The sequence below is a fragment of the Drosophila santomea genome, chromosome 3L (genome assembly GCF_016746245.2).
Source record: "Drosophila santomea strain STO CAGO 1482 chromosome 3L, Prin_Dsan_1.1, whole genome shotgun sequence".
Lineage (NCBI taxonomy): Eukaryota > Metazoa > Arthropoda > Insecta > Diptera > Drosophilidae > Drosophila > Drosophila santomea.
The window spans coordinates 18,185,752-18,197,972 of NC_053018.2; the positions used below are offsets into that span (position 1 = coordinate 18,185,752).

At 43.1% G+C, this 12,221-nt stretch overlaps 6 protein-coding genes across 9 annotated transcripts; all 6 read right to left on the reverse strand.

Annotated features, from left to right (window-relative positions):
- Positions 1-9: 9 nt before the first annotated feature.
- Positions 10-2,464, reverse strand: LOC120449190 (BAG family molecular chaperone regulator 2). Of its 3 annotated transcripts, XM_039631543.2 has the most exons (5): positions 2,177-2,462; positions 1,296-1,807; positions 889-909; positions 689-831; positions 10-495 (listed from the first exon to the last, which is right to left on the reverse strand). In XM_039631543.2, exons 2-5 carry the CDS (start codon positions 1,571-1,573, stop codon positions 119-121), a joined length of 819 nt encoding a protein of 272 aa, XP_039487477.2. In that variant the 5' UTR covers positions 1,574-1,807; positions 2,177-2,462; the 3' UTR covers positions 10-118. The 3 variants fall into 3 exon arrangements, with proteins under 3 accessions (XP_039487477.2, XP_043862008.1, XP_039487476.1); XM_044006073.1 differs by lacking the exon at positions 889-909 and having other exon boundaries at positions 2,177-2,464; XM_039631542.2 differs by lacking the exon at positions 1,296-1,807 and having other exon boundaries at positions 1,856-2,464.
- Positions 2,465-2,719: 255 nt separating this feature from the next.
- LOC120448800 (probable chitinase 10) lies at positions 2,720-3,607 on the reverse strand. The gene is made up of 2 exons (XM_039630990.2): positions 3,592-3,607; positions 2,720-3,537 (listed from the first exon to the last, which is right to left on the reverse strand). Exons 1-2 carry the CDS (start codon positions 3,605-3,607, stop codon positions 2,720-2,722), a joined length of 834 nt encoding a protein of 277 aa, XP_039486924.2.
- Positions 3,608-4,346: 739 nt separating this feature from the next.
- On the reverse strand, positions 4,347-6,069 carry LOC120448799. Its single transcript, XM_039630989.2, has 3 exons — positions 5,390-6,069; positions 4,633-5,243; positions 4,347-4,568 (listed from the first exon to the last, which is right to left on the reverse strand). Exons 1-3 carry the CDS (start codon positions 5,943-5,945, stop codon positions 4,350-4,352), a joined length of 1,386 nt encoding a protein of 461 aa, XP_039486923.2. The 5' UTR covers positions 5,946-6,069; the 3' UTR covers positions 4,347-4,349.
- A 6-nt stretch (positions 6,070-6,075) lies between these two features.
- On the reverse strand, positions 6,076-6,621 carry LOC120449914. Its single transcript, XM_039632606.2, has one exon. It carries the CDS (start codon positions 6,615-6,617, stop codon positions 6,120-6,122), a length of 498 nt encoding a protein of 165 aa, XP_039488540.1. The 5' UTR covers positions 6,618-6,621; the 3' UTR covers positions 6,076-6,119.
- A 91-nt stretch (positions 6,622-6,712) lies between these two features.
- On the reverse strand, positions 6,713-8,170 carry LOC120449912 (probable chitinase 10). The gene is made up of 3 exons (XM_039632604.2): positions 8,042-8,170; positions 7,102-7,756; positions 6,713-7,040 (listed from the first exon to the last, which is right to left on the reverse strand). The coding sequence occupies exons 2-3, from the start codon at positions 7,666-7,668 to the stop codon at positions 6,792-6,794; spliced, it is 816 nt and encodes a 271-aa protein (XP_039488538.2). The 5' UTR covers positions 7,669-7,756; positions 8,042-8,170; the 3' UTR covers positions 6,713-6,791.
- Positions 8,171-8,802: 632 nt separating this feature from the next.
- On the reverse strand, positions 8,803-11,475 carry LOC120449915. 2 transcript variants are annotated; one of them, XM_039632607.2, is made up of 2 exons: positions 10,323-11,475; positions 8,803-9,018 (listed from the first exon to the last, which is right to left on the reverse strand). In XM_039632607.2, exons 1-2 carry the CDS (start codon positions 10,377-10,379, stop codon positions 8,803-8,805), a joined length of 273 nt encoding a protein of 90 aa, XP_039488541.1. In that variant the 5' UTR covers positions 10,380-11,475. The 2 variants fall into 2 exon arrangements, with proteins under 2 accessions (XP_039488541.1, XP_039488542.1); XM_039632608.2 differs by having other exon boundaries at positions 10,750-10,771.
- Positions 11,476-12,221: the final 746 nt, after the last annotated feature.

Consider the following 12,221-nt stretch of genomic DNA (forward strand, 5'->3'; position numbering starts at 1 on the left):
CTGATGGCCTAGTGTATATGCTTTGTTTATTATTCGTTTCATCCGGCTTGGTGATGTATTTTGTTTGGTTTGATAATAATGCTATGAATAGTTAATGGACCAAAAACAATTAATTAAATTAATGGCTAACAGTTTGCTTATTCAGATAACCCATTAAGGCCTGGAGCCGCTTCTTGATGTTCTTCTGATCGTCCAGAGTGCAGCCGAGCAGAACGCTCTCGAATTTCTTATCGATGGGACCAGCATCGGCCTCGGGCACAGTGTCCATGTGCCCGGATGGATCCATTGAGCTGCTGCAGCAGGCGTTTAAGTACAGCTGGCATCGTTGGCGTCCGATCACGGGATCCCCCATTTTGATCATGCTGTCGATCAATGCATTTATCTGGCTGAGGGAGTCCTCCTGAGAGTTGTCCCGCACAGTGCGCACATTTAGCTCCACGGTGCCCAAGCGGGTGCTAACCCGCTGTATGTACAAAATGATCTCCTCTCGTTCGGCTGGAATAGAGGATAAATAAGTTCGCAGTCAACTATGATGGGCAGTATGAAATAACCCTATACATAAATTGTCATTGGAAACTAGACTAGAGACTGCATAGTACTTTTAAATAGACCTTTGTAAGCCCTCATACATTTAACGTAGATCTCATGAATTGTGTTTAAGGAACTACTGCCAATATGCACTCCTCACCCTCGCTCATGTTCTGCATTAATTCGTTGCTCTTGATCAGATCCATGGACATCAAAAGGTAGTCTTTCTTCTCCTGCAGGTTGAGTGCATCCTTGCGCAGCTTCTCCACCCGTGCATCCAAATTATCCAGAATGGTGACAAATCTGCGAGTCACTCAAAGGTTAGTCACGCTCAATGGTTATTATAAACTCAAGATTTACCTCTCGCTGGCATTAAATGGTCTGTCACATGTCGGTTAAGTGTGATTGCGGTTCAGTGGTTAAGTCATGAAACGAGACAAGCAACGTTAGAGTGTTAGATCGTTCTGCTACAGATCGACTGACCACTTATAGAGCTACGAAATTATAAGCAGAATAGGTCTACAATAGAAAAGGCGCCCGCACACAAAGCTCTTTTTGGAGTTGTGTGGGCGTTCGCGGCAGATACATTAAGCTATCACCATTACTATTATGGAACAAAAGAATCGAATGAAGCTGGTAGCTGGTAGTGTGAAGAAGTAATAGATAAGAAACTTATAACTTTTGTTTCGCTACGAGGTTGTGTGAATGTAATCGGTATTGTTTTGGTTTCGTGTCTGATTTGGTTTTAGTTATGATGAAATAACAACCTGTCCAGGGCTCTACTGTCGTCGACGAGTCCGTAGGAGCTGTTCCCGGCATTGCCACCTCCTCCGGATCCGGCCGTGGATGAGGAGGCCATGGCGCCGGCCCTCAGGTCTTGCAAATAATCAAAATTCATGGATGCCTCCGAGTGGTAATCGCTGGGCGAGATCTGCTGCAGCTGCTGGCGATGGTTACTATGATGGTAGTGGTGGTGGTGGTGGTGATTCTGGGTCTGGAGATGAGTGTCACTGGTTTCCTGCGCGGTTGGCGCATCAACTTCCATATCCTGCGGCTGATCCAGATTTGATTGAAACCTGCCGCCCTCCAAAAAGCCGGTCAAGTGTTTGTCACCCAAGATGGTTGGTTAGCTGCCTACTGTTTCGATTTGGTTTTGGTTTTTGTTTTTTTTAGCCGCTTTGCTGGCTACTTTTTTGGAATGTCTTTAGCTTTTTTTCGAGTGGGTGTCGAAGTGTTTGATGCTGTTGCTTATTTAGCTTAACTTTATCTGTTTCTGAAGCTGCAATAAGAGAGAAAGAGGAAGCGTGAATGCGCAGAATTCAATTACCTATCTGAATGTGGGCTGTGAAAAGAGCCTGCTTCCGCCCAGGAGGCCTCAAAGCCATCGTTGGACTCGGGTGTCTCTGCGTCTATATATTCCGGATATCGGGGTATTATCTCAGACTCCTTGGTGGGCGGTGGCGGTGGCGGCGGGGGCGTGTCCGTCTCGCAGCGACGCCGTTTCCGAAAAATACCTCGCAAATTCTCCAACATTCCGGCTGAAGCCACCAGCTCTCTGGAAGATTCTGGCCAATTCTCGGGTTTTCTTGTAAAAGCAACCGCTGTCTAGAAGAATCCCCGGTGGCTGTGTCGAAGTTGCATACATTACCTGCCGCTCGGAACTCGAAGCTGCGATTTTAATGCGCCTTTGGGCCGATACAAATATATTGTTGATTTTTCGAGTTTGGCAGTTTGAGTTCGATGACGGAAAAGTTTGTGTGTTTTGAGATAGTTCGTAGACACAGCTTAATTTACTCTCGTTAGCTTCATTTTGGAGCACCTGGGTTGTTTACTTCGAGGCGCAATCGAATATTTCGCTTTGCTTATATATAGATAAGTATAAATATGATTAATTCAACATTATATAGTGGGATTTGTATGACCGTGATGGAATACCAGAAAAATAACAGTGGCAAAATTATGGGTGGTATCGAAATCGTTGGGTCGGATATCGGTGTCGAAAAACAGTGTGTACCCATAAGTTGGGGCTCTTAACTGTAATCGGCGGAAATTTCAAAACCTAATAGTAAAATTTATCTAAAGGGTTTTTTTATATCTAGTTTTTTCAAGCATGTTTTTATTGTCTCACCCCTAAAGAGCATTAAATATTCCCCAAAGTTGAAAACATTGTGCACAAAGTAAAGTAAAACTTCTATTTTATTAGTGGCGTCAAATTCAAATCCCGCACACACTGAGCTGTTCGCGACCATTGACAACTTTTCGTGGCAATATCGAAGAAATAATAGAAAGGACATTGCTGCAGGCTGGCGTGTCCTTTAACGCAATAGATGAAGAACTCGCATCGCTGCATATGGGGATACAAATGCTGTCCGTAGGCGGGACAGTGGATGAGATCGCTCGATATGGAGGATCCACTCGATGGGAAACCGGGGTTCCCACTTGATGGCATATCCTCCTGACCACCAAGGGTGCATTGGGCTCTCTCCGGAATGTCGCATTTCCCCGTCACTGCATTCCAGTGCAACTGCGAGCTGCACTCCTGCAAAATCGCCTGTCCATAGTAGCAAATATAGTATTGCCTGCAACTACTAGAACTGCCGACATATACAAGTCTGTCGCTGGATTGTGGTTGGCCCATTAACGTGGAGCAATAGGTGGCGGCATCCGTGACCATGTCATTAGGATCTCCATCACCGTTTCCACCATCGAATGGAGGATTCTCAACGGCATCCGTGCCATTTCTGCACTTTACATTTGCCGCCGAGTCGCAGAGTCTGCTCTCCGAATTGAAGAGCATCGTGGGTGGACAGGAAGCCAGGACAGCATCTCCATTCTCAACGCACAGGTAAAACATATGGCAGTCCTCCGCATGCTCCACAAACTCACCAACCAAATGATTGGCACAAAATCTACTCCCACTTTGCCTGATGGTCACCGAGTTTGTAGGCTTGGTTGGACTCCAATTTCTTTGAGATGTGGCCAGCAAACAGCTCGCCATCAAATAGAGGGCTGAAAACCAATAAATTCCCATCACAATTAGTTGTTAATATCCATTTTACTAACCCGTATTAAGCATCATCTTTTGTGCTTTCGTCAGACTCCAGTAGAGCGCAGTTATATTCTAATTTCGTAATGGCCGGAGAACTTGGCATATATGTGATACATTCGGCGCCAAGATACAGCCGAATGTGAGGCTCAGTATCAGAAAATTAACATTTTCAATTGCTTGTAAGAAGAAGTTGATAAGGCTTCTGTATTTTGTTTTGCCAAAAAGAAATATGGTTCCCTTTCCTCACAATCAACCGATACCATATCTCGAGTTGGCACAGAGATACATCTTTAATACTGGATTTTTAATTTTTAAACCTGGTGAAAAAGGTGAAAAGGAAGCCGTGATTAGCTATGAAACTGATTAGGTGATATCACGATACTTGTTGTCCTTGTGGGGAAAATGGTATCATATCGGTCAAATTGTTATGTTTTGGATCGAAGGTGGCCTATTTTTTCCACCCATTTTAGCAAATGTTTCGATCAAGGTTCTTATTTTGCAGAAATATCTTTCATATTGGTTGCTTGTTGATATCATTTATCACTGATACATTTAGAAATGAGTCAAGGCCGGCCGTTTTTTTTGTAGTTTAACAAGGAGAAGGTTAAACCTTAATGTTGTGCTATTTTATATCTTGGCTCTCAGCTTTAAAAAATACGAACCTTATGGTAAACTTGACAATCTATCCTTTTTTAATTACCCAATAGATTCCCCCAAAGCAATATTAGAAAATTTAAATGTTCGTTCTTCGATTTATAAATATGGTATATATTTAATAAATTTTCATTTGCATTTGCAGTTTGTTGTAGCACTTGGCCTGGGCTAGTGCTACGCAGGATCGCTTCTCGTAGTCCCATCCATAGAAGAAGGGACACTGCTGAACCATCAAGTAACCAGAACGGCACTGGTAGAAGTAATTGCAGTTGTCGGAATGCGGATAAACATCGATTACGTGTCGCTTGCACTGCTCCCTGGGGTTGTAAGTCATGGCCTGTAAGTAATTTATTGACCTGTAAGTACAAATGATAAGATACCAAATACTATAGTAAGCCCACCAAACACCTGACGTTTTCGGGATGATCGCATTTTCCGCTGCGGGAATTAAAGTGCAAACTGGTGGCGCAACTCATGGGGAGTGCCTCGCCGCGATAGCAGATGTAATAATCTGAACAGGAGTTCTGATTTGGCAGCAATGCGATACGACTCTGATTATCCAGTTGCGGGCACACATTGGTCACAATAATCTCTATGCCAGGCGATACGGAAGTCGTATTGGTGGCTCCACTTTGATTGACTGATGGGCGTAATGTGACCACTGCTGACGGACTTAATGTGCTGATTACAACTGTGGAGATCGTACTGGACTCTGAGGTAATCTCCGTTGCGCTGTCGGTGGTATTTTCCCTTGGCACCTCCGCTCCCGTGCGGCAATCGATATCGCCCATGGGCTCGCACATTTCCATATCTTGGCTGAAGTATTCGCCATCCTCGCATTCACCATCGTATGACTCATCGCCGTTGCAGAAAATATAGTGTGCGCAACTCTTTGGCGACGTAACAAAGGATAGGTTGTTCCCATCATTACACTCATCGAAAATATCCGCTCGGCTGGGGCCCAGAAATAGTAGGCACACCACGATGGATACAAATACTCCAAACATCTTCTCTGCTCGATCTCGAATGGTAAACTGTTCGATTTCGTATGCAACCCTTGGGGTTTTCTTAGCACCTCCCCTTATCAGAAAACAATTTGCCCACGAACACGCTTTTGATAATTGCTTTATTACAGACTGGGATACGAATCTTACAAACGTAAGCCCGATGAACGCTTGCGTTTTGTGGCAACACACTGGCCCTGGGTGACATCGAAATGGCAGTTCTGGGGGCACTGCTGGAGCAGCAGAAAACCGGAAATACACTGATAATAGTAGTTGCTGTTTGCCGGATAGGGATAGACCCCATTCCTGCCACTCGTCTTGCAGATGACATGGACATCGGTGCTCGGAGCCGGGGTGGTAGTGCTAGTGGAAGGTACAGCAATTGTTGAAGGGGTGGTAGAAGCTGAAGTAGAGGTGGAGTTGACCGGTTCTTCGTTGACTGGTGCTCTTTCCGTAGTGGCTACTGTAGGCCGTAAAGTGGTTGCTGGCGTGGTAACCACATTGGTATAACACTCGACCGCCTCGCGACAATCCCCATTGCAGTAGTAGGAATCATCGCCATCGCAGTGAACGAATTCACTGCACTCCTGGTTCTCGTTGGTCACCTTATTGATGATCACACCTTTGCATTCCTCAAGGAAAACCGCCTGCACCTGCACCCGGAGGCAACCAGGTAGCAGGCAGGCCAAGACTATCAACAATTGCCACATTCAATAGGCTTTCAACTGCCTCATCGCCGAGATCAGTGCCTTCTTTATAGGTGGAAATGCTGTGCGGCTGGTTAGCTTGTTCTCTGATAAGACTCTAAACTCACTTTATTTTCTAGCTATTATGGTTTATTTGACACGACAAGAGGCTTAATTAAAAGTGCTCTGCGATTATTTTCACTTAAAGATACAATCGCTGGAGCTGCGTATGCGACCACCACAAGCTCCAGTTTCCGGATCGAATGCATAGCCAATAGGACATTGCTCCACCAGCAGAAAGCCATCCACGCAGTAGTAGAAGTAGTTGCAGTTCTGCGGATAACTGAATCTCTTGGTGACTCCCTGACGACACTCTCGCCGGATGTCAGAAGGTGACACGGTTGTGGAGGCGGTGGTCACCACAATTGGGGTTGTGATGATGGGCGATGCAGTTGAATTATCCACGGGAATTATGTCGCCACAGGTGAAATTGGCACTGCAGGTTGTGTTGTCCGTGCAGAACATCGAGTTCTGGCCGGAACAATTGATGAAGGAGTAAATGCAGTTGGATCGCGTATTGTTGATAAATCCATTCTGACCACTGCACTCGGGTATGTTTAACCCATTAACGCCCCAGACAACGAGAATCACCCCGTAGGCAATGAATAGCAGTTCCAAGCGTAGAGATTGCTGCATTCTCGATCTTTGTGGAGTGCGTGGTGGTGGGCTAAGCTTTTTATAGCTCAGCCCGGTGGCAGGGCAATCAAAATCAAGGTCTTTCCTAATAAGTTATATTTAATTAAAGGTCTCATGTCGCCACAATCGTGTAACTAGTCAATAAATAGAGCTCTTATCTGGTAGACAACTCCCCTAAGCCTTGATGAGTTGTTTTTTGGGTGGCAGTGGGATTTTCCGAGCTATTCTTCTGGAGTTTCTGTAGCATTTCGCCACTCCTATCTGCACACAGCTCCGGCGCTCTATATCCCAGCCGTAGTAGAAGGGGCACTGTTGCAGGGTCAGGAAACCCTTGATGCAGTAGTAGAAGTAGTTGCAGTTGTCCGGATGTGGAAAGAACTCTGTCATGTGTGGCAGGCACTTGTGGGAGCGCGGATCTTCGAACTGCAGGTGAATCTAAGATTATAAACAGATCGCGGTATAAGGATCTGCACGAGATACTCACGGCACACTGAACTTTCTCTGGGTAATCGCACTGTCCGGTGAGGGAATTGAAGTACAGCTCATTATCACAGTGCATTTCCATGGCATGCCCGTGATAGCAAAGGTAATAGTTGGCACACGAGCTATTGCTGGCCATGAATATAACCTGGCCGGGATCATCGCTGATCGGACAGTTGGGCCTCACCACTGGGGCAATATTCACGATATCCACTTCGGTTGGGGTCTCTATAATTGGTGGTTCGCTTGGCCTCGGTGTGGCGGGTGTTTCCTGCTCTTCCTCTTCTTCTTCGGCTTCCGGTTCCGGTTGCGAAGGTTCATCGACTTCGTCCAGAAAGCACTGCACATTGGCCGCAACATCACAGGTTCCCGCCTCGTTGTCAAAGTATTCGCCATCCTCGCAGTCGCCCTTCAGGGACTCCTCACCCTCGCAGTACACATAGGACTGGCAGCTCTCCCAGCTTTGCACAAACGCCCCATCCTCCATCTCATTACACTCGTCGAAGTGATCTCCATTTGTCCGGGAGCTCCAGAGCAGCAGCAGGCAGAGGTGTATCAAATATTTGGACATTTTATTGGCTCCGTATGGAATCTTCTACTGAATCAAGCGGACTGCTTCCCCATTATATTTATGTACCCACTGCGATGAGTTTTTTCACCTAAGAAGTAAGCGACATGCATTTCTTTTTAGTATAATTGAATATCATTTTATCGAAAAGACCTTCGAGATAACTCCAGACGCGGTTCATTGTATTACAAAATATTCTGGTCCCCGTGAATCACAGCATTCCTCTTCTTGGAGCTTCAACTATCTTCCATTATGTCATCATTTGCTTGCAAAATCGACATTACAGTGGTCGATGGTTCCACTTATGTATTTTGCTGAATATGTTTACACAAGCCGAAAAACTTTTAAAATTAATATTCAAAATGCTCGCACACACCTTCAGCCATACAAACACATATGGACAAAAAGCGTCAAAAAAGCGTGAAAAAGACAACGCCACAGAAATCATTGACCTCAACAAACGCCGCATTGGCCGTATTTTGTTTATGGATAGCCAAACTCCAAGACTTCAAGCTGAATACTACTTTGCTAACGATCAGACTTGAAGTTACCCTGGCAGAAAATGCTCATTTAAACCGTCATTTAAAATTAGGAAAAAATTTAGATAGGACATTATCTGTGGGCACGTTCCATTTCGCATCAAGTACTCCAAGTTTCGACAGAACAGGGTGTCTAGAAAAATATCTTAGATTACACTTATCTCTTAACTAGAATATTTTTAGCTCTAACGTTCAAAATAATATATTTTATGCTTTTATTTTGCATTTTAAAATTATGAGCGGTCATGCCTCTTAGCGCACAGCCAATAGTCATTGCATTTGTAATCAATATACTTGAGATATTTTTATGATCTATGATCAAAAAGAAAGTAATGTAAGTGTTTTTATTTTTCGAGAAATAAATTTTTTTTTAATATATTAATATATTTAATATATTAATATAAATAAGCAGGTTTATCTTGTAATTATATACATATGATCTTTTAAAAAAGTTTAGTTATTTCTATAGATTTTCATGTCGATGTAATTTTCTTATTCATGTTCTTATAATATAGTGGTTAGTATTTAGCTGCAGAAGGGTACCCAACCTTCGATCTGGCATTTCTCTCGCGGCCTCCACCTTTTGTTATGATATAAATCACACGAACTTGCGATTTGCCCGAGGTAAAGTATAGTTCTCGTCCGGTGTTCGGATTCTTTCCACTTTATGCACCATCATGGCGGACGGACACCATTGAGTGGATCGATCGGACGGGAGAATTTGCACAAAATCTAATTTATTGTCAAGCATTTGCAGGGACGATAAGGCCGAAGAAAGGGGTGCTGGTCTATGCTGGCTAACTTTATCGTGCACCTGTAAGAGGAAAGAAATCGAAAAAATTAAAAATATAAATATAAATATAAATAAAATCAACAAGCGCAGGTAGTGGCTGAAGTTCTTTATAGGAATTGTTTAAACAAGTGCAGACGTAACCAATCTTCTCGTATTGTTGTACGTATGTACGAATGTACGAATGTACTTTATTATAGCCCATTTCTTATGGGCGATATTTGCTTTAAATGCAATTGACAGATGGACTGCTGGACTGATGGACAGAACGGATGACGGGAAACATCGATCGAGCTGGAACAAAAGAGTGCTCAATGCGCTGACGATACATATACTCGTAGTATGTGGATTCAGTTGTAAAGACAACGACGGCAAAATGTCTGCTGCGTTGCGTATGTTTACACGGCTCGATATATAGATACAACCCAATATAGGTGTATTTAATGTACAATCCACATGTACATTTATTGACAATCCCGTGTGTTAATATCATTCGCCAGCGCCTAAAGATACTTTTCCATGCGGCCAAAACAAGTGGCCTAAAATATGACGATGACAACACACGATCGTTCCCAAAAAGTCCTGAGGGAGAGCAAACAGTCAACAGTCAACAATGAGATCATTTATTATTTTTAGACAAAGGTAAATGCGTATCGTATCTCGAAGAGGCAGGTACTATACGATACTACCATATTTATCACCACTGCGTGTGATCTGGAAGTCTGCTTTTGACAAAGTGATGATAATGATGAAACTGGGTCAGAACGTAGTGCGGCTTATTTCGCTGTCGCTTTCAGACGAATAAGTAACTCAATGGAGTTATTATAGACTGGAAGCTGACTAAGTGCGGAATATCTAATTAGCAAGTCTCCTGAAAGAGATCAATGTCCTGCAGAATACTCGTGCCTTGGGCCCATCGTTTATCGAAATAGCTAAACACGAGCACATATTTTTAGATGCCATGGCATATGTTTTTATGCATTTTCCTAGTATTTTTCCGAGGAACACACAAAAGCCACAGGCACAGCTGCTTTTTCATACATTCGTGCCGCTAATAATAGCATATCATTAAACAAGAGAATTTCGTTCAATGCGAAGAATAAATTAAACTTATCAACTTGAAAGCGAAATACACTTCGATGTAAAAGTTTCTTGTCGCACGGATTTATATTATGGTCACTCCAATATCTTTCCCAATATCGCTCTCTTATGCATCATGTTTCCTACAAATGAAATTTATGCTAAAAATAATTAGCGATAAGCTAATGTTGTGACCCGCTGGGAAAGAAGGCAGAGCATAAGAGCCGATACGAAGTGACTCATCTTACCACCGCGATAAGCGGTCCTTTGTGTCCTGCTATGGAAATCCTTATCAGCAAACACATATGTTTAGGAAGAAACTAGCATTCCACATAAACACGGCATTCAATTTTTAAGCGGAGGCGTTCAACTGCTCGAAACTAAAATACTGTACGGCTCTAAAACATGGTAGCAAATCTAGAATGATAACAGGAACCCGCAATAACAAGAATTCATTCATCGGGGGAAGTTATTAAACTATCAACCCCAGCGGCATGACAGCGAGGGAATCTAATCGCAATTTTCTGGCATAACGCTAAATTATATTCTAAAAGAAATCTCGAGTGCAGATTAAAATATTACCGCAGATAAACAGGAAGGGGAAAAGCGGACGAACAGACACCTACATCTTCCAGCAGCAACTGAGCTGTATCTCTAATTTTCCAGCAAACTCACACCCATTTATCCACAACTCAACCTCAACAACTGTCTGTTTGCCGTGATTCACAAATCAAATAATCAAATATATATAATATTAAAAGAGAAAAAGAAAAATGTACGAAAAAGCGGCGTCGCCAGTGGCGAAAAGTATTTGTGCCAGCCGTATCCATAAGATACAATATATCTCTTTCTCTACAATACTATATAACTGTAAAATCCACTTGAAGCCGAAGCCGAGCCGCCGCAGAGAGCGATCGAATCCGGCAAGAAAACTAAGAGCGCAGCTAAGAGAAGCGGGCATTATCTTTCCGCCGCTGCCTCGCAAATTAGGGGCGGTGTTGGGGCTGGGGGTGGGTTGGGGGTACGAAAAACATTGGGAATGGCCCGGCCCGGCTCGGCTCGAGTAAAATCCCCGGACCCCGGACCCCGCCCCGAATCCCGAACACCAACTGAACACCAAAACCCAGAGACGCAGACTGCGGCAGCGAGCTATGCGGGTTCAAATGCGGCCAGCATGACGAATTATTACACACAGTCTCGCGACTGGCAAATGAAATTTAATGTACACTTGGAAAAAAGAGTTTTACATTGCAAAAAAAAACATATCAACAACAAACAGACGTTCAAGTAACCCTTAAAACTATAAAGAACGGAAGAGAAACCGAAGCAAATACAAACCGAAATGATAACATCAATTCATATAAACAAGAAATCTTCTAACCCATAAAAAAACGTCGATCTTCAGGTAATATCATTTTGAGATGACGCACAAAATGAAAATAGAACTAGATTTTGAATATTACTTTGACATTTCAAACGGATTTCAACTCTACATTAATGCATAATGAAATGTCACTGATTTTAGATCTCACTACTTTGAATTTCTAATATGTACCTCATTATTAAATCAAAAACCTTTTCGTAAAGATAAATAAAATCATTAATCCACAGTAAAATAACTTTTCTTTCCGTGCACAATACAAAACACTCGCACACTTAGTCGATTCATGTGCCTGTTTATACACTCACAATGCACATTGATAATGTTGTTGATGGGATTGTGATTCAAGTATGCTCGCGTATATACACAAAATATTGAAACAAGAAGGGAAAGGCTACCCTTGCAAATTTACCATAAACCGCTTAAATGGACACCGAGAGTCAATCGATGTGAAGCCGTGGAATCGATCAAGTTTGACAAGATCATCTTAACCTTTTCCCCAATTAGAAAGTGTAACGAAATGTTTTGGGAGTGCGAACCAAACAACAAAGCGCTCTTTTCTATCTCAAATAGCATAAAACGCACAAATATATGTGTCATAATTCAGGGAAATTCTCTATGACCAAACGAGTGGAGAAATCGATGTACTCAGCGCCGAGAAGGAAGAGCGCACAATGATCCGATCCCTCTCAGAGGCGTCTTGTTGGCCCAGCCAGCTATCAGGGCTCATTGATCTGGGAGTCTTGGGAGCTTGTTGTCTATATTG